Here is a 23,137-nt window from a genome sequence, read left to right as displayed (position 1 = left end):
TTAAAGCCCCCCCCCAAATACTGCTTTAGATATGTGGGGAAACCAGACATGCGAAGCATTCTATATGCTCTGCTCTCTTCTAATGGGCTTCTCCCTAAAGAGCAACGGGCATTTTCTAACTTTTAGGAGATAGAAAACTAGACATTACTCTCAGCGATGCCTCTATAATGTACCTAAATTCAGAACATCCGCACAGACTATAATACCCTGGTGATGCCTCACCCTTCACTCTTTCAGGTGAGATGTAATGCATCTTCATAAGACCCTGTGGTGGAGGTGGAAGGAAGAACGGGCCACAGGAAAGAAAGAAACCTTAGCTCTGCAGGTTGGCTCTCAGGAAGACACCTGCTAGGAAAGAATATACTCACAAATGGAGATCTGAAAATCAGTCCCTTTAAAGCTACTTGTGCTCTGTTCCCTTTGGAGCATCTTCACATGTATCTGTGATTACTTCCCTTTGATTTAGTACCACACATCTGGGTGACAATTAAAATAATCCATCACCCAAACATACCCCACTTTCAAGATGTTTGGTTTCTTACAGACATAATCTGAATCTAACCCTGCCCTCTTTTTGAATAAAAGTCAATATGAAGAATTTCAGATATACACAGCGAGTCTCCAGCTAGTGCCCAGCTTTAGTAATCAAGAGCACACGGACAATTCCCTGTGCACCCCTCTTCCCACTGGATAATATTGAAACAGATGCCAGGCATTACATATCATTTCAATTCTAAATATTTTTTGTGTATCTCTAAAAGAGAGACTTTTAAAAAATATATAATAATACTGTTATTTCACCTGAAAAATTTCTTAATATCAAATATACCCAATCAGCAATCAATCTTTCCCAATTGTGTCATAATTTTTAAATGGTTGGTTTAAAATTGAATCCAAATAAGGTTTACACATTTCATTTGGTTATTATATCTTTTACCCCATTTAACCTACAGATTCTCCTCTTTTTTTTCCCCCGAGAATTTCTTTGTGGAAGAAATGGATTATTGCTCTGGGTTTTGCTGATTTCATTCCCATCATGTGATTAAAATATTTGTTTAGTAGAGTTGCTGTAATCTGACATTCTAAAAACTCATCAGATTCAGGTTGACTATTTTGGCAAAAGTATGTAATCAGTGGTGTTGTGCATGTCCGTCCATTCTGCCTGTGGCCCATCTCTTTGAGCTGGGAGTGAAAACTGCTGGTCACCACCAGGATGCATTGTCTTGTCTGGGACTTGTAAACCAGTGATATCCTCATTTTAATATTTCTTCCTTTTATTAACTGAAATATTTCTAAAGAGAGAAACTTTTCTTTACCAACTATTTGGTGACACAGAAGTACTGTTTTTAAAGAAGAGTACTTAGGTCTTTAAAAAAATAAATTAAGGCCCTGTCCAGGTGGCTCAGTGGATATAGCATCATCCTATCACACTGTGGTCATAGGTTCAATCCCCAGTCACATAGAGAAGCAATCAATGAGCACATGACTAAACATAGAATAATTAAGTAGAATGAGTTGATGCTTTTCTCTATCTTTTTTCTCTCTCAAATCAATGAGAAAAAAATTTTTTTAATGAATTTTAAAATTAATAAATTCTCATTGTTATTCTTTTAAACTTCATTTTAGCCTCTCATGGATCTATTCTAAAATACAAGATTGGTTCTTTTCAGGCAATTCTGGAAATTAAATGATTTCTGGCATCGAGTCTTTTTTTTTTTTTTTTTTTGCATTTTTCCAAAGCTGGAAATGGGGAGGCAGTCAGACAGACTCCCACATGCGCCTGACTGGATCCACCTGGCATGCCCACCAGGGGGCGATGCTCTGCCCCTCTGGGGCGTCGCTCTGTTGCATCCAGAGCCATTCTAGCGCCTGAGGCAGAGGCCACAGAGCCATCCTCAGCGCCCGGGCCATCTTTGCTCCAATGGAGCCTCCGCTGCGGGAGGGGAAGAGAGAGACAGAGAGGAAGGAGCGGGGGAGAGGTGGAGAAGCAGATGGGCGCTTCTCCTGTGTGCCCTGGCCGGAAATCGAACCCGGGACTCCTGCACGCCAGGCCGATGCTCTACCACTGAGCCAACCGGCCAGGGCTGGCATCGAATCTTAAGCCATACAATCTTAAAAAAAAATAACGTGTAAAATTCTTTGACATGTGTACTGTTGTGAGACTTAGTATTTAATGCCTTACTCTACTTTACACTATCTTTTCTCAGAGTAAAAAAAGTATACGAACATTAGAATATACATTTTAACTTAGTGATCCCCTTCCCAATCAGACATATTACAATGATGAGTACAAGTGCATTGGGAAATTACAGTCTAAAGAAGATTTGATCAAAGCTGGGACTCCAAGAGAGATTGGGAGCCACAATCCTCGCTTCAGTCAAGTAAGATAATATCTACATGTCTGCTGAATTCAATGCTGTATCAATAATCTATTACTGAGAGTTTGAATATTTCCCAAAGATCCTTCCTTATCTACAGTTATGATTCTTTTTAGACTCTTTTTGTCTTCCTTTTCACATTTATTTAAAACTACTTCTTCCCTATCACCTCATTTTTAAGAAGACTTAAAAATTGAAGTGAGAGCCACACAGAAAAATTGTAAAGGAAAGAAGGGGATAGAGAGGGAAACTAATTTTTTTAATCTTAAAAAAATATTTTTTTTCTTCTTTTCCATGTGAGAGGAGGGGAGATAAACTCCTGCATGTGCCCCAACCAGGATCTAGCAACCCCTGTCTGAGGCTGATGCTAGCAACTGAGCTATTTTTAGCACCTGGGGTGGAGGCACTATCAGCCATCTTCAGTACCTGGGGTCAATGTACTTGAACCAATTGAGCCATGGGAGGAGAAGAGAGAGAGAAAGGAGGGAGAGGGATGGGGAAGCAGATGATCTCTTCTTCCGTGTGCCTTGCCTTTAAATCAAACCCAGGATATCCACACACCAAGCTAACACTCTACCACTGAGCCAACCAATCAGGTCAGGACAGGAATCTAAAAGTTAAAAGAGACTTAAAAGACAAATTCAGGACAATGAGTATTTTGAAAAATTTCAGTGTAGCCTGACTGAGTGGTGGCACAGTAAATAGAGTGTTAGACTGGGATGCAGAGAACCCAGGTTCAAAACCTCAATGTTGCTGGCTTGAGCATGGGCTCATCTGGCTCGAGCAGAACTCATCAGCTTGAGCACAGAGTCACTGGCTTGAGCATGGGATCACAGACATGACTCCATGATTGCTAGCTTGAGCCCAAGGTCGCTAGCTTGAGCAAGGGGTCACTCGCTTTGGGGCAGCCCCTCGGTCAAGGTACATATGAGAAAGCAATGAACAACTAAGGTGCCACAACTAAGAATTGATGTTTCTCATCTCTCTCCCTTCCTGTCTGTCTGCCCCATCTGTCCCTCTCTCTGTCTCTCTCTCTATCTCTGTCACAAAAAGAAAAAAAGAATTTCAGTGTAAAGACAAACTGAAAATAGTAGAAAGGGGAGTTGGGTGAAGAGTTTTCTTTTTAAGATAGGAGAAATAAAGGCAAGCTTGGGTACAGATTAAAACCACCCGAGAGAGGGAGGAATGAAAGTTGCTAGCAAGGTGAGAATTGTTGAGGTGATGTGCTGGCATAGACTACATGCAGGCTTTATGGTACCAGAGAGGCTCAGGCGCAGCTGGGAGGTCCGGGTCTCCTCTTCTGTCACAGATGTGGTGCAGTGACTGGGAGGTGGCTGTGGTGGGCCAGGGGCAGTTCTCTTTGATGCCTTCAATTTTCTCAGGGAACAGGGAAGCAAGAGGGATGAGACGGAAGATGGAAAAGAGGCACGGAGGGTCCACGTTTTATAATCATAAATCTCTTTGGAGGCAAAAAGGAGCAGAAGGCTTGGAGTACCCAAGGGAAAGCAACAGCTGTCTTACCTGTGACCAAAGCTAAAATTCACAGGACCTTCTCTTCCTCTGGTCCTGTCTGGACATTTCTACTTGGAGGCACAATTCTTTGGATTTTGCAATCACATTTTCTTTCATCAATGTAAATGTCAAAGAAGTGACAAAGTGCCTGTATAAATTGAGAGCTGGAGAAGCTGATGGCTCCTGTGGACAGGCTCCTGCATACACAGCATCTGCAGTGTGGTGCGTGGGTGTAAAGGACTCAAAAGAATATGCACACATGCATGCACACATGCAATCATGCACACACACCATTCAGTGAACCTATGTGGATATTCGTGAAAATTGTGTTTGTATTGATAGGGCTACTTTCACTGGACACTACCTCCAGGTCACTCAATGTCAATGAAGAGCTACTTCCCTTGGAAAATTGCTGCTTCTATGGATAAGCTCAGGAAGGCCATATCAAATCAGTTAGTTTTCCATGCTAGAAGAGACTGGACAGAACTGAGGGTAAGTGTGTCATTTCTCTCCTTCCTTGTTATTATGCTAAAGTTCTTGGATACCAGATGTATCTTTTCTCAAGAAATGTACAGCACAGACATGGACAAAGTCAGTTTACCAACAGAAACAGTCAAGTATAAAAAGGTACATGTTATGGAAAATGTAGGGTGCTGTGGGTGCACACAGTGGGATATCTGACTGAATGTGGGGAAGGAGGTCAGGAAAGTCTTCTTAGTTTAAGGACAAGAACAAGAGAACCACGTGAAGATGAAGTGTTTGAGTTAATCATACTGGTTCCAATTCTTAACTGCTTCTTTACTATTTTTAAAAATTAAAACTTTTATTATACCAGTTCATGCATATACTTAAAAAGTAGTTTCCTACAGGCTCATAATGAAATAGAAGCAGCTTTATTCATGCCAAGTCTTACTCCACATTGACAATCATTTTCAGTCATTTCAACTGTTTTTTTTTATGTCATCCTCTATATTTAAAAATAATGTGCTCATAACTGCTATTTTTTGGTTCAAAAATTTTAGATGGAGAGAGAGACAAGATGACGCTGGAGTAGGCAGACGTACCAGCATCTACCTCCCAGAACCAAAGTGGATTACAAACTAATTTTATGAACTATCATCTGGAAAAACCAACTTTGGACTAAACTAAGAGGACTCTTCAACCAAGGAACACTGAAGAAGCCACATCGAGACTGGTAGGAAAAGCAGAAACGCGGAAATGTAGAGAGGGCTGCCCAGCTCCTCGGAGCGAACGGCAGCAGGGAGAGACTCGCGTGGCGGGAAGTGAATTTAGCAGAGGGGAAAGGGTCGTGAGCCCCAGGAACAAAGCCCTAGCCTGCAGCCCCAGAGCCCAGAAGAGGCATAAGGACAGTATTTAGCTGGAAACAAGTCAGGATACTGTTTGTGAGAGAGTCTGATTTCTCAGACCCAGGATCCTTCTTAAAGGGACCGCGCAGAACATCTCTCTCAAAAACAATGACCTGGGGCTCCTGGGGATGGGGGAAGAGAGGAGAGGACCACAGTAACGGGAAGAGAGTGTAATCTACAAGGCATAGGGAGAAACATTTTGAGAGATAGCCCCCCTAACACCTGGGATGACTCACTCCCCAAAGCTGAAGTGAATATTTCCCCCGGAAACAGCAATACCAGCAAAGGGAAGCAGGAGAGCAGCCAAACAAGCTCCCGCGTGGCATTCAGAGCAGAGTCGCATAGAAGGAGGGAGCTTTCGGGTCTACAGTAGTGAGTCTTAAGGTCCGAGCTGCAACGCCCCCACCCACGCGGCTGAGGGCACACTGAAGAGTGGGTGGCAGCAGGAGAAAAAAGCACGGTTCTGCTGGCAGGGGCGGAAGCCGGCTGGTCACCACTGGGCTCAGGTGTGAGCTCAATCTTGCCCGGTTGGGGAGGAGGGGTTGTGCAAAAGCGGTCAAGCTCAGCTGCCGGCAGCCTGTAATCCAGCCTGCGGGAGAAGGGGGGGAACCCCGGAAAGGGTGGAGACCAGCCCCTGAGCAAGGGCAGAGGAGCACAGCCCTGCCCCGCCCATGCAACCCAGGCTTGTGCTCTGACTTGGTAGCCGGCTCCTCCCGTGGGGGTGGAGCCAAAAGCCCAGAAGAGGCGGAGTTCCGCTACGGAGCTGAGCTGGGGCACGCAGCCCTGCCCGGAGGTAGAGCCAAGGCTAGCAGCTGTTCCTTGAGTGGGATCGTCCTGCAAGGGCAGGGCGAAAGCTCGGAAATAGGCGGAGACCCGCAGCTGAGCAAAGGTGCTTGCCAGTGCCCTCAGGACCGAGCATAACGTCACACACAGGGGCGGGGCAAAGGCCAAGGCCACCAACCCTTGTGTACCCGAGCACGTGATCACAGCCACTCCCGTGAAGAGAAAATGCAGAGGCAGAGAAATATAACACAAATAAACCAAGAGAAATCCCCAGAAAAGGACCTAAGTGAATCAGATATAACCAAATTACCAGATGCAGAGTTTAAAATAACAATTGTTAGGATGCTCAAAGATATCAGAACAACAATAGATGGCCATTACAAAAACCTAAATAAAGAGATAACAAATATAAAAAAGGACATTGAAATAATAAAAAAGAATCAGTCAGAAATGACAAATACAATATCTGAAATAAAGAATACAATGGAAGGAATTAAAAGCAGGATGGATGAAGCAGAGAATCAAATCAGTGAGTTAGAGGACACAATAAATAAAGGCATGGAAGCAGAGCAGAAAAAAGAAAAGAGACTCAAAAAGTCTGAGGAAACTCTAAGAGAGCTCTGTGACAACATGAAGAGAAATAACATCCGCATCACAGGGGTTCCTGAAGAAGAAGAGAAAGAACAAGGGATAGAGACTTTGTTCAAACATATTATAGCGGAAAACTTCCCCCAATTAAGGCAGGAAAACATTTCACATGTTCAGGAAGAACAGAGAACTCCATTAAGGAGAAACCTGAATAAACCAAAACCAAGACACATCATAATTAAAATACCAAAGCTAAATGATAAAGAGAAAATATTAAAAGCTGCTAGAGAAAAAAAGACTATCACCTACAAAGGAGCCCCCATAAGGATGTCTTCCGACTTCTCAACAGAAACACTTGAGGCCAGAAGGGAATGGCAAGAAATATTCAAAGTAATGCAGAACAAGAACCTACAACCAAGACTACTTTATCCAGCAAGGCTATCATTTAAAATTGAAGAAGAAATAAAAAGCTTTACAGACAAAAAATAACAACTCAAGGATTTCACTGCAACCAAACCAAGGCTGCAAGAAATGCTAAGGGACCTGTTGTAAACAGATCAAAGGAAAAAAAGAATAAAGCAAAAGAGGAATGCAGTTTCAAAGAAAAAAAAATGGCAATAAACAATTACATATCAGTAATAACCTTAAATGTTAATGGATTAAATGATCCAATCAAGAGACATCGGGTAGCTGTGTGGATAAGGAAACAGGACCCATACATATGCTGTCTACAAGAGACACACTTTAAATCAAAAGATGCACACAGACTGAAGATAAAAGGATGGAAAAAAATATTTCACGCAAATGGAAATGAAAAAAAAGCTGGGGTAGCAATACTTATATCAGACAAAATGGACTTTAAAACAAAGACCATAGTTAGAGATAAAGAAGGTCACTACATAATGACAAAGGGAGCAATCCAAAAGGAAGATATAACGATTATAAATATCTACACACCTAATATAGGAGCACCTAAATATATAAAGCAGACTTTGATGGACTTAAAGGGTGAGATCAACAGCAATTCTATAATAGTAGGGGATTTCAATACCCCATTAACATCATTAGATAGATCCTCAAGAAAGAAAATTAACAAAGAAACAGCAGACTTAAAGAACATATTAGATCAACTTGATTTAATAGATATCTTTAGAATCTTTCACCCTTAAACAGCAGAATATACATTCCTTTCAAGCGCTCATGGTACATTCTCTAGAATAGACCACATGTTAGGGCACAAAAGCGGGCTCAACAAATTGAAGAAGATTGAAATCATATCGAGCACTTTCTCTGATCACAATGGCATTAAACTAGAAATCAACCACAATAGGAAAATTAAAAACATTCAAACCCTTGGAAACTAAATAGCACGTTATTAAACAATGAATAGGTTAACATTGAGATCAAAGAAGAAATTAAAAAATTCCTAGAAACAAATGATAATGAGCATACATCAACTCAAAATTTATGGGACACAGCAAAAGCAGTCCTGAGAGGAAAGTTTATAGCATTACAGGCATACCTCAAGAAGCTAGAAAAAGCTCAAATAAACAACTTAACCCTGCATCTAAAAGAACTAGAAAAAGAACAGCAAGTAAAGCCCAGAGCTAGTAGAAGGAAGGAAATAATAAAGATCAGAGCAGAAATAAATGACATAGAGGCTAAAGAAACAATACAAAGGATCAATGAAACCAAGAGCTGGTTCTTTGAAAAGGTAAACAAGATCGATGGACCTTTAACGAGACTCACCAAGAAAAAAAGAGAGAGGAGTCAAATAAATAAAATTAGAAATGAGAGTGGAGAGATAACAACTGACACAACAGAAATACAAAATATTGTAAGAAAATACTATGAAGAACTCTACGCCAAAAAACTAGACAACTTAGATGAAATGGACAAATTCCTTGAATCATATAATCTTCCAAAAATCAATCTGGAAGAATCAGAAAACCTAAACAGACCAATTACAACAAATGAGATTGAAACAGCTATCAAAAAACTCCCAAAAAAGAAAAGTCCTGGCCCTGGCTGGTTGGCTCAGCGGTAGAGCGTCGGCCTGGCGTGCGGAGGACCCGGGTTCGATTCCCAGCCAGGGCACACAGGAGAAGCGCCCATTTGCTTCTCCACCCCTCCACCGTGCTTTCGCTCTGTCTCTCTCTTCCCCTCCCGCAGCCGGGGCTCCATTGGAGCGGGGATGGCCCGGGCACTGGGGATGGCTCTGTGGCCTCTGCCCCAGGCGCTACAGTGGCTCTGGTCGCAACATGGCGGCGCCCAGGATGGGCAGAGCATCGCGCCCTGGTGGGCGGAGCATAGCCCCATGGTGGGCGTGCCAGGTGGATCCCGGTCGGGCACATGCGGGAGTCTGTCTGACTGTCTCTCCCTGTTTCCAGCTTCAGAAAAATGAAAAAAAGAAAAGTCCTGAGCCTGATGGCTTCACAAGTGAATTCTACCAAATATTCAAAGAAGAACTAACTCTTATCCTTCTCAAGCTATTTCAAAAAATTCAAGAGGTAGGAAGACTTCCAAACTTCTTTTATGAGGCGAGCATAGTTCTGATTACAAAACCAGGCAAAGACAACACACAAAAAAATTATAGGACAATATCCCTGATGAACTTAGATGCAAAAATCCTCAACAAAATATTAGCAAACCGGATCCAGCAATATATGGAAAAAATCATACACCATGATCAGGTAGGATTTATTCTTGGGAGGCAAGGCTGGTACAATATTCGCAAATCAATCAATGTGATTCATCACATAAACAAAAGAAAGGAGAAAAACCACATGATAATTTCAATAGATGCAGAAAAAGCATTTGATAAAATTCAGCACCCATTCATGGTCAAAACTCTCAGCAAAGTGGGAATACAGGGAACATACCTCAACATGATAAAGTCCTTCTATGACAAACGCACAGCCAACATCATACTCAATGGGCAAAAATTAAAAGCAATCCCCTTAAGATCAGGAACAAGGAAGGGGTACCCCCTTTCACCACTCTTATTCAACATAGTTCTGGAAGTCCTAGCCACAGCAATCAGACAAGAAAAAGAAATAAAAGGCATCCAAATTGGAAAAAAAGAAGTAAAACTATCATTATTTGCAGATGACATGATATTGTATATTGAAAACCCTAAAGTCTCAGTCAAAAGACTACTAGACCTGATAGATGAATTTGGCAAGGTAGCAGGATATAAAATCAATACTCAGAAATCAGAGGCATTTTTATACACTAATAATAAACGGTCAGAAAGTGAAATCAAGGAATCAATCCCCTTTACCATTGCAACCAAAAAAATAAAGTACCTAGGAATAAATCTAACCAAGGAGAGTAAAGACTTATACTCGGAAAATTATAAAACATTGATAAAAGGAATCAGGGAAGATACGAATAAATGGAGGCATATACCGTGCTCATGGTTAGGAAGAATAAACATCATTAAAATCTCTATATTATCCAAAGCAATTTATAAATTCAATGCAATACCGATTAAAATACCAATGACTTACTTCAAAGACATAGAACACATATTCTAAAAATTTATATGGAACCAAAAAAGAACACGAATAACCTAAACAATCTTGAAAAGGAAGAAAAAAGCGGGAGGTATCACACTTCCAGATATCAAGTTATATTATAAGGCCATTGTACTCAAAACAGCATGGTACTGGCATAAGAACAGGCACATAGATCAATGGAATAGAACAGAGAACCCAGAAATAAACCCACAGCTCTATGGACAACTGATATTTGACAAAGGAGGTAAGACAATACAATGGAGTAAAGACAGCCGCTTCAACAAATGGTGTTGAAAAAACTGGACAGCTACCTGCAAAAAAAATGAAACTAGACCACCAACTTATACCACTCACAAAAATAAACTCAAAATGGATAAAAGACTTGAATGTAAGCCGTTAAACCATAAGCATCTTAGAAGAAAACATAGGCAGTAAGCTCTCTGACATCTCTCGCACCAATATATTTGCTGATTTGTCTCCACAGGCAAGTGAAATAAAAGACAGGATAAACAAATGGGACTTTATCAAACTAAAAAGCTTCTGCACAGTTAAAGACAATAAGAACAGAATAAAAAGACAAACTACACAATGGGAGAATATATTTGACAATGCATCTGATAAGGGGTTAATAACCAAAATTTATAAAGAACTTGTAAAACTTAATACCAGGAAGACAAACAATCCAATCCAAAAATGGGCAAAAGAAATGAATAGACACTTCTCCAAAGAGGACATACAGATGGCCAACAGGCATATGAAAAAATGTTCAACATCACTAATGATTAGAGAAATGCAAATTAAAACCACAATGAGATATCACCTCACACCAGTCAGAATGGCGCTCATCAATAAAACAACACAGAATAAGTGCTGGCCAGGATGTGGAGAAAAGGGAAGCCTCCTGCACTGCTGGTGGGAATGCAGACTGGTGCAGCCACTGTGGAAAACAGTATGGAGATTCCTCAAGAAATTAAAAATCGAACTGCCTTTTGACCCAGCTATACCACTGTTAGGAATATACCCCAAGAACACCAAAGCACTGTTTGAAAAGAAGAAATGCACCACCATGTTTATGGCAGCATTGTTCACAATAGCAAAGATTTGGAAACAGCCCAAGTGTCCATCAGAGGACGAGTGGATTAAAAAGCTTTGGTATATATATACTATGGAATACTACTCAGCCATAAGAAATGATGACATAGGATCTTTTACAACAACATGGATGGGCCTTGATAACATTATACTGAGTGAAAGAAGTAAATCAGAAAAAACTAAGAACTATATGATTTCATACATAGGTGGGACATAAAGATGAGACTCAGAGACATGAACAACAGTGTTGGGGTTACAGGGTGGGGGGAGGTGAGGGAGGGGGTTGGGGAAAGGGAGGGGCACAAAGATCATGGCTTTTCAGCATTTGCCATATTCCTCCCTTGATCTATAGACAGACAGCAAATATTTATGTATGGTGTTCCCACTATAAAGACTGCTGTTTTAGGGACAAATGCTGATAAACTATTTCAGCAGTTCCTCCTTCTTCAAAGACTTTTATGTCAACATAGAGCTCCATTTTTCATAGGACATACTCAAGCTCACTCCATGCTCCCTGGAGCTTTAGCACAAGGGAATGCCCCCCCTTTTTTTGTAGTATTTTTTCTTTTATTTATTTATTTTTTGTATTTTTCTGAGGATGGAGATGGGGAGGCAGTCAGACGGACTCCAGCATGCGCCTGACTGGGATCCACTTGGCATGCCAACCGGGGGGAATGCTCTGCCCATCTGGGGTGTTGCTTTGTTACAACCAGAGCCATTCTAGTGACTGGGGTGGAGGCCATGGGGCCATCCTTAGTGCCTGGGGTGGCTTTGCTCCAGTGGAGCCTTGGCTGCGGGCGGGAGGAGAGAGACAAAGAGGAAGGAGAGGGGGAGGGCTGGAGAGGTAGATGGGTGCTTCTCCTGTATGCTTTAGCCAGGAATCAAACCCGGGAATTCTGCACACTAGGCCAATGACTCCGACGGGTCTACCATATCATGCTTTTTACTTAAAAAAAAAAAAAATTACATTTCTTTTGAATGCTGATGAACAGGAGACACCAAATCATTTTCACCTACAAACTACTACCTTCTTTATTAGATCTAGCTAATAACACTGTTTTGCCTTTTTCCAAATAGCTTCAGATATATGGAAAAGTTTTATATAGGCGGATGGGGATCCTCAAACCCCTCAGAGAGATCTTCTGAGAATGGCTTTTAAGATACCTAGAGGCAGAAAAAGCCCAATAGAGATCAGGGGAACTACTAGCTTTTAGGATACACCCTTAAAGGCTCCAGCGCCCCAAAGGAGTCTCAGAGGATGCCATCTGGATCCTGCTTCAATAGTGGAAAGGAAGGTCATTGAGCTAAAGCCTGCCAGGCTTACACGCCTCTGCTGTGAGGAAACAGGGACACTGGAAGGTGGGCTTCCCCCTCGTTCCTCTAAGGGAGGGTTCAGTCTCTTCCAGCCTTGCTCCAGCCACCTATGACCTAACCTTGCCCAGAAAGCTGGGGTTTGCCACTGAAGGCTGAAGGTGCCCAGGGCCGTCGGCCCCATCTATGACACTGTGGACAAGCCTAGGGTATTTCTTCCAAGAAGCAGGTAAACTGATCTCATTTGCACAAGGGCCACTTAACTATGTTTTGCCTGAATAGTCAGGTTTTTTATTCTTCCCTCAAAGATCTCTGTTGTGGGTATTGATAGTCCTATTTTCTGCTGCTTTGCTTAATATATAGTGTTTCCTTTTTCCCTCCTACCTCAATGCCCCACTCATATTTCAGGCTGGGACCTACTCCTAATTTAGAGCTCTCTTTCCTCCTTTTGCCAACTTGTATTATGAATTTACCTTTGCCACCCAGCTTAATGTATCCCAAGGTTCTCTTTACCATGCCACAGTCACAGAGCTCCAGGGAAAAGCAACCTGGTCTCAATTCTCCAGGCAGAGGAGAACAGAAGCTCCATATCCATGCATGCTGCAAATGGCTTTTTCCAGTCTACCTGAATCATTACCAGCTAGAAGCAGCGGTCATTGGGACTTCGACATGAGCTGCAAAGTATAGAATGGTGACAACAATTCCAGTGCCATGCAGACTTTTCCTGTGGGGAACTTTCCTGGACTCCTGCTCCCTATGACAGCTCCTAACAGACTGAACTGTGGTTGGGTTGCATTTTTCAGGGATTTGGCATGGTGATGGGGCCAACTTGGACTTGGTGAACATGTTAAGGACACTACTCTTTTATGGATTCTTGCTGTATTGGCTAAGAGTTTGCTTAAAGGCTCTTAATCACTGTAAAAAAAAAAATAGAGGACTGGATGAAGAAGACGGGGCACATATACACCATGGTATACTATTCAGCCAGGAGAAATGATGACATCGGATCACTTACAGCGGAATGGTGGAGTCTTAGCAGCATTGTGCGGAGTGAAATAAGCGAATCAGAAAAAAACAGGAACTGCAGGATTCCATACATTGGTGGGACATAGAAGCGAGACTAAGAGGCATGGACGGTAGTGTGGTGGTTACGGGGGGTGGGGGGAGGCCAAAAGGGAGAGGGGGAGGGGGAGGGGTACAGAGAGAACTGGATGGAGGGTGGCGGAGGACGATCTCTCTTTGGGTGATGGGTATGCAACAGAACTAAATGACAAAATAACCTGAAAATGTTTTCTTTGAATGTATGTACCCTGATATATTGATGTCACCCCATTAAAATAAAAATTTATTTATATAAAAAAAATTTTAGACATTATTACTGACTTCCTGTTATGGCAATTGAAGTGTTGACTCTTCCTCACTCTTTCTCCATTGTGGGTGGAGCGCAGAGCGCTCCTAGCAGCTGTGGCTGATGAAATGCTGTGAGAATACTCCAGCTCCCAGAAACCTCCTGGGCACACCCTGGAAGGGAGCTTGCCCAGTATAAGGAAGTGGCTCAGTGGCAACCACACAGCTCACTGATCTTTTCAGCCATTGGTTTTGAGGAACATGCTGTAACACCCTATAGGCTGAACCTGTGTATTTAAGCTGGCTTACTTCCTGAATAAAATGGATCTGTGTCACTGAAGCTGGTCCCCCGAGTCGGGTCTTTGCGTCTCCGTCATCCTCACCCCTGGCAGGAATTGTCTACACTCCATCCATCCTCTAAATATAGTTATACTACAAAATTTGGGGTAATTCAATTCCTAGGGTTTATATTGTGCTTATGATAATATAATATATTATGAGGTGTAAACATTTATTGCTGAGTCAGGTTGTTGTTTCTGATTATGTTTCTTTTTTTGTTGTTGTGTTTTTCTACTAGAGTTACTAATTTTTTTTTAATTTGCTTAGTTTTCTATGTACCTGTCATTAATTTTTTTCAAATACTTTATCAACCAAGATTCTTTTCAAATACAGTTTCAGACATTCTATCAGTTTAAGATTTTCCTGGAGAACTGACACCTTCCATTAGTCTCCTCTAGCCTAGAACAGTTGCTCTGTAAATTTGCTGCGCGAGTGCCCTGGCAGGTTGGCTCAGCGGTAGAATGTTTGCTGGCATATCATAATCAAGTCCCAGGCTTGATTTCCAGTCAAGGCACACCGGAGAAGTGACCATCTGCCTCTCTACCTCTCCCTTTCCTCCTTCTCTCTCTCTCTTCTGCAGCCATGGCTTAAATGATTCGAGCAAAATAGGCCCCTGGTGCTGAGGATGGCTCTATGGCCTCGCCTCAGGTGCTAAAACAGCTTGGAGCAGTGGCCCCTTGTAGGCAGAGCATCTCCCAGTAGAGGGCTTGCGGCGTGGATCCTGGTTCAGGAGCGTGCAGGAGTCTGTCTCTCTACCTCCCCGCCACTAACTTTTTAAAAATTTTTATTAATTTTAATTTATTGTGTTAACATGGATTCAAGTTTCCCACTCACTGTAACTTCCTTACCCCCACCCCCATGTACCCTATTATGCTTCCTTTGCCTCCTCCCCCTAACTTCCTCCCCCCTTCCCTCTGGGATTTGCTATCTTGTGGTCTGTATCTCTGTGTTATGTATATATAATTTCACTAATCCCTTCACCTTCACTGATCCCATCCCCTCATCCCTCTTCCCTCTGACAGCTGTCCCTCTGCTCCCTGTGACCCCGCCTCTGCCTCTATTCCATTCCTCAGTTCACTTTGTTCATTAGATTCCACATATAAGTGAGATCTATGATATTTGTCTTTCTGTGCCTAGTTTATTTCACTTAGCATAATAATCTCCAGGCCCATCCAAGCCATCGCAAAAGGTAAGATTTCCTTTTTTTTCACAGCCCCATAGTATTCCATTGTGTATATGTACCTCAGCTTTTTAAACTACTCGTCTACTGAGGGACACTTGGGCTGTTTCCAGATCTTAACTATTGTAAACAATGCTGCAATAAACATGGGGGTGCATTTCTTCTTTTGAATCAGTGATTTGGTATTCTTAGGATATATTCCCCAAAGTGGGATAGCTGGGTCAAAAGGCAGTTCCATTTTTAATTTTTTGAGGAAACTCCATGCTGTTTTCCACAGTGGCTGCACCAGTATTGGCAAATATGTTCTCCCATTGTGTGGGTTGTCTTTTTATTTTGATCATGGTGTCTTTTTCTGTGTAAAAGCTTTTTAGTTTGATAGCATCCCATTTGTTTATTTTGTCCTTTATTTCACTTGCCCATGGAGATAAATCAGCAAAAATATTGCTACAAGAGATATCAGAGAGTTTACTGCCTATGTTTTCTTCCAAGATGTTTATGGTTTCGTGACTTACATTTCAGTCTTTTATCCATTTTGAGTTTATTTTTGTGAATGGTGTAAGTTGGTGGTCTAGTTTCATTTTTTTGCATGTCCCTGTCCAATTTTTCCAAAACCATTTATTAAAGAGATTGTCTTTACTCCACTGTATGCTCTTACCTCTTTGTCAAATATCAATTGACCATAAAGGTGTGCATTTATTTCTGGGTTCTCTCTTCTGTATCATTGATCTATATGCCTGCTCTTATGCCAGTACCAAGCTGTTTTCATTACTATGGCCTTGTAGTATAACTTGATATGAGGAAGTGTGATATCTCTCATTTTATTCTTCATTTTCAAGAATGCTGAGGCTATTCAGCTTATTTTTTGGGTTCGTATAAATTTTTATATTTGTTCTATATCTTTGAAGTACAGCTAGTGCTCGACTTATGACCACGATTGGTTCCGACAGACCAGTCGTAACACGATTTGGTTGTAAGTTGAGTAGGCTATATGTACAGTACTGTGAAATGATGTTATAAAAATCTTTAAGTCATATTTTATCATAATTTTCTTTCATTATTGTTATATATCATAATTTTCTTTGTTCATTTTATGCCATTTGTATCATCTCTACACCATTTTGTTTCTTTCTTTTCTTCTTGGCAGGCTGAGGCATAGACAAAGACAATTTCCTCTTGGTAGACATCTTGGGAGGGGTTTGATGAAAAATATCCAATCACAAAACACAAATTGCTGTGCCAAGTCTGGGATAACAGTTGAAATGGTGCACATGGAGATGGTAGTGCTGCCAGAAGCTGGTCCACACTGTCGTACGCCCAGCTGGAAACACTTGCGCTGCCAGACGCAGAGCAGTCATGGCTAGCGATTGTGGTCGTAAAGTCGAATGGTCATAAGTTGCATAGGTCATAAGTCGATCAATACCTGTATGCCTTGGTATTTTAATAGGAATTGAATTGAATTTATGAATTGCTTTGTGTAATATAAACATTTTAATGTTTATTCTTCCTATCCATGCACATGGTATATGCTTCCACTTGTTTGTATCTTCCTTGATTTTTTTTTTCAATGTCTTATTATTTCTGAGTACAAATCTTTTACCTCCTTGGTTAAATTTACTCCTCGGTATTTTATTATTATTATTATTTTGCAATAGTGAAGGGGATTGTTTCCTTAATTTCTCTTTCAGACAGTTCATTGTTGGTGTATAAAAAAGCCACTGATTTCTGAATATTAATTTTATATTCTGTAACCTTGCCAAATTTGTTTATCAGGTCCAGTAGTTTTTTGACTGAGACTTTAGGGTTTTTCTTCTTGTCTGATTGCTGTGGCTAAGACTTCCAGGACTATGTTGAATAAGAGTGGTGAAAGGGGGCACCCCTGCCTTATTTCTGATCTTAAGGGGATTGCTTTTAAATTTTAGCCCTTGAGTATGACTGCTGTGGACCAGCGCAGCTCCTAATTCTGGGTTTTGAGAGAGAATGGTGTGGAATTAAGAAAATAGACTTATTAAGAAAAAAGGATGGGATTGGGAGGCCTCTTCAATGCTGATGGCAATATCCGAGTGCCCCATAGCCCCAGTTTGCTTTATTATATAGCCATATGCAAATCAAGGAAGTCCTTGATACAAAGTTACACATCTGAAGCTAAAATAGGAACTCTCTAAGGCATAAACAGGAATCCCCCTACCATGCATAAGTGAAATCAACCAACATCTGAACAAACAAAGAGTAAGAGGAAGGGCAGGTAAATTGCTTCTAGCAACTTAAGGAAGCAAGTGAAGTGGGTGCAAATACTCAGCATCAAAGCCAATATGGAGGTGGTGGGGGGAGAGCTTAGCCTTTTGCTAAGCCTCAAATCTACAATGGCTTTTTGCCATTTAAGGTCCACAACATATGACGTTGGCTGTGGGTTTGTCACAGATGAACTTTATTATGGTGAGGTATGTTTCCTGTATTCCCACTTTGCTGAGAGTTTTGGTCATAAATGAATGCTGGATTTTACAAATGCTTTTTCTGCATCTATTGATATAAATGTGTGATTTTTATCCTTCTTTTTGTTTATGTGATGAGTCACATTGATTGATTTGCGAATATTGTATCAGCCTTGTCTCCCTGGAATAAAACTCACTTGATTATTATATATGACTTTTTTAATGTATTGCTGGATCTGGTTTGCTAGCATTTTGTTGAGAACTTTAGCATCTATGTTCATCAGGGATATTGGTTTATAGTTTTCTTTCTTTGTAGTGTCTTTACCTGGTTTTGGAATGAGGATAATGCTTGCCTCATAAAAGGAGCTTGGGAGTCATCTCTCCTTTTGAATTTTTTGAAATAGCTTGAGAAGAATAGAGGTTAGTTCTTCTTTGAATATTTGGTAAAATTTGCCTGGGAAGCCATCCGGTCTGGGACTTTTGTTTGTTGGGAGTCTTTTTTGATAACTGTTTCAATTTCATTTATTGTAATTGGTCTATTTACAGTTTCTGATTCTTCCAGATTGAGTTTTGGAAGATTGTATGTATATTTCTAGGAATTTATCCATTTCACCTAGGTTGTCCATTTTTTTGGCATATAAATCTTCGTAGTATTTTCTTACAATCTTTTGTATTTCTGTGGTGACAGTTGTTACTTCTCCATTTTCATTTCTAATTTTATTTATTTGAGTCCTCTCTCTCTCTCTCTCTTTTTTTTTTTTTTTTGATGAGTCTGGTTAAAGGTTCGTCAATCTTGTTTACCTTTTCAAAGAACCAGCTCTTGGTTTCATTGACCTTTTGTATTGTTTTTTTAGCCTCTATGTCATTTATTTCTGCTCTGATCTATATTATTTCCTTTTTTCTACTTCTTCTGGGCTTCATTTGTTGTTCTTTTTCTAGTTCTTTTAGATGCAGGGTTAAGGTTTTTATTTGAGCTTTTTCTTGCTTCTAAGGTATGCCTGTAATGCTATAAACTTCCTTCTCAGGACTGCTTTTGCTGTGTCTCATAAATTTTGAGTTGTTTTATGTTCATTTTCATTTGTTAACCTATTTGTTATTTAATAATATGCTATTTACCCTCCAAGTGTTGGAATGTTTTTCCAGTTTTTCTATTGAAGTTGATTTCTAGTTTCATGCCATTGTGATTCAAGAAGATGCATGATATGATTTCAATCTTTTTAAATGTATTGAGACTTGTTTTGTGTTCTAACATGTAGTCTATCCTAGAGAATGTACCATGACCACTTGAAAAGAATGTATATCCTGCTGCATTGGGGTGAAATGTTCCGAAGATATCTATTAAATCCAGCTGATCTAGTGTGTCATTTAAGGCTGCTTTTTCTCTGTTAATTTTCTGTCTGGAGGATCTATCCATTGATATAAGTGGAGCAGTAAAATTCCCTACTATTATAGTATTGCTGTTGATCTTGCCCTTTATGTTCATCAAAATCTGCTTTATATATTTAGATGCTCCTATATTAGGCACATAGATATTTATAATGGTTATATCCTCCTGTTGGACTGCTCCCTTTATCACTATGTAGTGACCTTCTTTATCCTTTACTATAGCTTTTGTTTTAAAGTCTAATTTGTTAGATATAAGTATTGCTACCTCAGCTTTTCTTTCATTTCTGTTTGCATGAAATACTTTTAGTCTGTGTGTATCTTTTGTTCTGAAGTGGGTCTCTTATAGACAGCATATGTATGGGTCCTGTTTTCTTATCCATGTAGCTACCCATATTTTTTACCATTGCAAAAGGTAAGATTTCTTTTTTTTTCACAGCCCCATAGTATTCCATTGTGTATATGTACCTCAGCTTTTTAAACCACTTATTTACTGATGGACACTTGGGCTGTTTCCTGATCTTGGCTATTATAAACAATGCTGCAATAAACATGGGGATGCATTTCTTCTTTTGAATCAGTGATTTGGTGTTCTTAGGATATATTCCCCAAAGTGGGATAGCTGGGTCAAAAGGCAGTTCCATTTTTAATTTTTTGAGGAAACTCCATACTGTTTTCCACAGTGGCTGCACCAGTTTGCATTCCCACCAGGAGCGCAGGAGGGTTCCCTTTTCTCCACATTTATCTAGAGACTTATGTCCTTCAATTTTGGAAAGTGTTTCCGTATACCCTTTTCTTATTTTTCTCCCATTTCTTTTCTCTATTCTCTTCTGGGACTTTTGTGAGTTGGTTTGATTTTCTAGTTTTCTCTTTCAGTATCTTTTTTAATGTATTTTTATGTTTATTTGAAGTATTTTTTACTTTTTAATTCAAGTCTTACATTGAATTCTTAACTTCAGCTCTCATGTTTTTCATTTCCAAGCTTTCTTTCTTCTTCTCACTGATTCTTTTGTAAAAATAGCATTCTGTTCTTATTTTACAGGTGCAGTCATTCTCTTACAAATTTTAGGATATTTAGAATGTTATTAATTTTAAGTGTTTTCATCTGTCCTTTGTTTCATCTCTATTTTCTCTGAGGGTCTTAATGGTCTAAAGAAAATCTAGGTTTTTGTTCAAATTTAAAAGGAAATGAAAGCAGATTACTACGAAGCTAATAAAACTGAAGTCTCCTTTTTGTGGGCTCTTTTTTTCTTAATGTGGGTTTACCCAAAATATTAAGCTTTAGGGTTCACAAAATCTACAAGAGAGGTACTCAAATCTGAGGGAAACTACATACAGCGATGGACTTGTTAGCTGGTGTTTGATTTAGGTGGTGAGATCTCTTTTTGTTGGGAAATCCCCAAATGCTAGTACAGGGTTCCCCAAACTTTTTACACAGGGGATCAGTTCACTGTCCCTCAAACTGCTGGAGGGCCGGACTATAAAAAAAACTATGAACAAATCCTTATGCACACTGCACATATCTTATTTTAAAGTAAAAAAAACAAAATGGGAACAAATACAATATTTAAAATAAATAACAAGTAAATTTAAATCAACAAACTGACCAGTATTTCAATGGGAACTATGCTCCTCTCACTGACCACCAATGAAAGAGGTGCCCCTTTGGGAAGTGCAGCGGGGGCTGGATAAATGGCCTCAGGGGGCCGCATGTGGCCCACGGGCTGTTGTTTGGGGATCCCTGTGCTAGTATTTATAGATCAGTTTTTTCATAAAGGTAAACATTTGGCTGTTGGCATGCTGAGCACATGACTGGGGCGATGGAGGGTCTTCAGCTTGCTGTGCATACTCTCCCTGAACCCCTCTTTTTTTCTGGTCCAGAATCTCACTACACCCTTCTTCTATTCTTAGTGTACCAGATTCCGTATTGCAGATGAACATTAAGGTCATGGAAAAATATTTGAAATGCCAGCATTCTTAAAAGATATAATTGAGCTTGCAATCAAAATTGCCCTTTCAGCATGTGCAAATTACCATGTACCTTTGTGTAAAGAAATGCCAAAGACCTCTCAAGACACCCTCCTAAAACTTTTAACTCCATCTGTTTCTATCCTTCCCCATAGCCACTGCCTTCATTCAGGCTACCACTGTCTTTCCCTGAGATGACTTCTAGTCCAACTCCCTTTTTTGGTTTTGTCTGTTCTACTCCACTGTTCAGACTATAGCCATAGTGAATTTCCAAGTGTCTAATTGATATCACCTTCTAGTTGAAAACCCTTCAATGACTTCCCATTGTCCTCAAGGTTCTGTACAATCTGGTGTTGCCTACTGTCCAGCATTTCTCTCTGCCAGTCCCCACACTACGAGACTCACTGCCTTCCATCCTCCAAACTCAGCAAGCCCCTGCAGCCTCATGCCTTAGCACACACTACTCCTCCCTGTGGACTGCCTCTTCCTCCTTTCTTTTAGCCCATGACTGTCCATCATTTAAGTCTAAATGTATGCTCCATTTCTTTCCCAGGAATTTTCTCTCACCCCCCAGTTCAAATGGATGGCTCTCTGATATGTTTTTATAAAAGCATTTATCATATAATATTGTAATTATCTTTGTTGTATCTGTTTCTCTAATACTTTAAGCTTTGGAAGATCATGGACCATGTCTTATCTGAGTATCTTCATTATTGAATTAGGATGAATGAGTGAGAAGCACTAAAAGGTGCTTGTTTTCTCATGAAATCCAGGTATGGAGATGATTTAGAACAGTAGGTAAAAGCAACAGAACTGGTTCTCACTTGGCTGTGGATTATGTGCAGAGGGTCCTAGTGTTGTAGATTTCCTTTTGAATTGCACCTTTCAACAGATGCCATCCCTAATCTTTTTATTTTTATTTATTCATTTTAGAAAGGAGAGAGGGAGAGAGAGAGAGAGGAAGAAGAGGGAGAGGAGCAGGAAGCATCAACTCCCATATGTGCCTTGACCGGGCAAGCCCAGGCTTTCGAACCGGCAACCTCAGCATTTCCAGGTCGACGCTTTATCCACTGCGCCACCACAGGTCAGGCACCATCCCTAATCTTCAAGGAGCCAGTTTCTCTTTTTGGGCTGTAAGTGCTGTATGTGTCACCTTTATCAAGTGGGAAAGAAACAAGGGGACCTGAGCTCCTGAGGAGCAGAGAGGGTCCAGGCCGCCTTAGGGCAGTTAGCTTTGCTCCAGGTTGTCTTTTCCATCCACACGTTAGTACCACTGTTGGGACTTCAGGTGGTGGTTGGAGCCCTTTGTATCAGGAACTTTTCTCCTTAATAATTCCAAAGGAACTCATTAACATAAAATTTAATAAAGACACTGAAAGCATCAGTTGAAAAGAACTAAGAACTAAGAGTTATTTTAAGCATATTATTACATAGGCAGCCACTAGTGTGAGCTTCAGATTAATTGCTAACCTATAGCAATTCTGTCCTAGTTTTTTCTTTTGTTTACTTATTAATTTAGTAAATATTAAATGATGTCTATTACTGTGATAAAGACTAAGGATCAATGAAATATAGACTTAATCTTTAAAGGAATTGAGAGTAAGTCTGGATGCCAATTATTGCAATTATTGTCTTTTTTGGGTCTTCATCTCCAATTGCTCTGCTTTTATGTTGATCCATCCAGGTCCACATGGACCAAACCCCTCAGACCCTCAGAGCCTGGTTCCTCAATTACCTCTTCTTCTTCACCCTCAGCTACTTCTCCCATCCTGCACTCCTGCCATCCAGAACATATTTCATGAGCACACTATGCACCTTTTGCTCCAGGTCTGGTCCTTTGTGAAAGCATGCCCTTTGCCTTTTAACTCCTGTCTTCCTTTACTTCCCCTAACAGAGTTTCTGGGCTTCTGTAGTACCTTATGCAAAGCTCTGAGTCAAT

General features: G+C 40.5%; 1 protein-coding gene across 1 annotated transcript in view; it reads left to right on the top strand.

The window, feature by feature from the left end:
• Positions 1–23,137, top strand: part of TEX26 (testis expressed 26) — a 57,172-nt gene that overhangs the window by 5,548 nt on the left and 28,487 nt on the right. The window contains 3 exon segments of the mRNA XM_066254423.1: positions 1,098–1,122; positions 2,208–2,381; positions 4,233–4,386. Coding sequence (XP_066110520.1) covers positions 1,098–1,122; positions 2,208–2,381; positions 4,233–4,386 — 353 coding nt within the window.

The sequence above is a fragment of the Saccopteryx bilineata genome, chromosome 2 (genome assembly GCF_036850765.1).
Source record: "Saccopteryx bilineata isolate mSacBil1 chromosome 2, mSacBil1_pri_phased_curated, whole genome shotgun sequence".
NCBI classification, from domain to species: Eukaryota; Metazoa; Chordata; class Mammalia; order Chiroptera; family Emballonuridae; genus Saccopteryx; species Saccopteryx bilineata.
The sequence above is the reverse complement of the archived record's forward strand: the minus strand, read 5'-3'. Positions and strand labels throughout refer to the sequence as shown.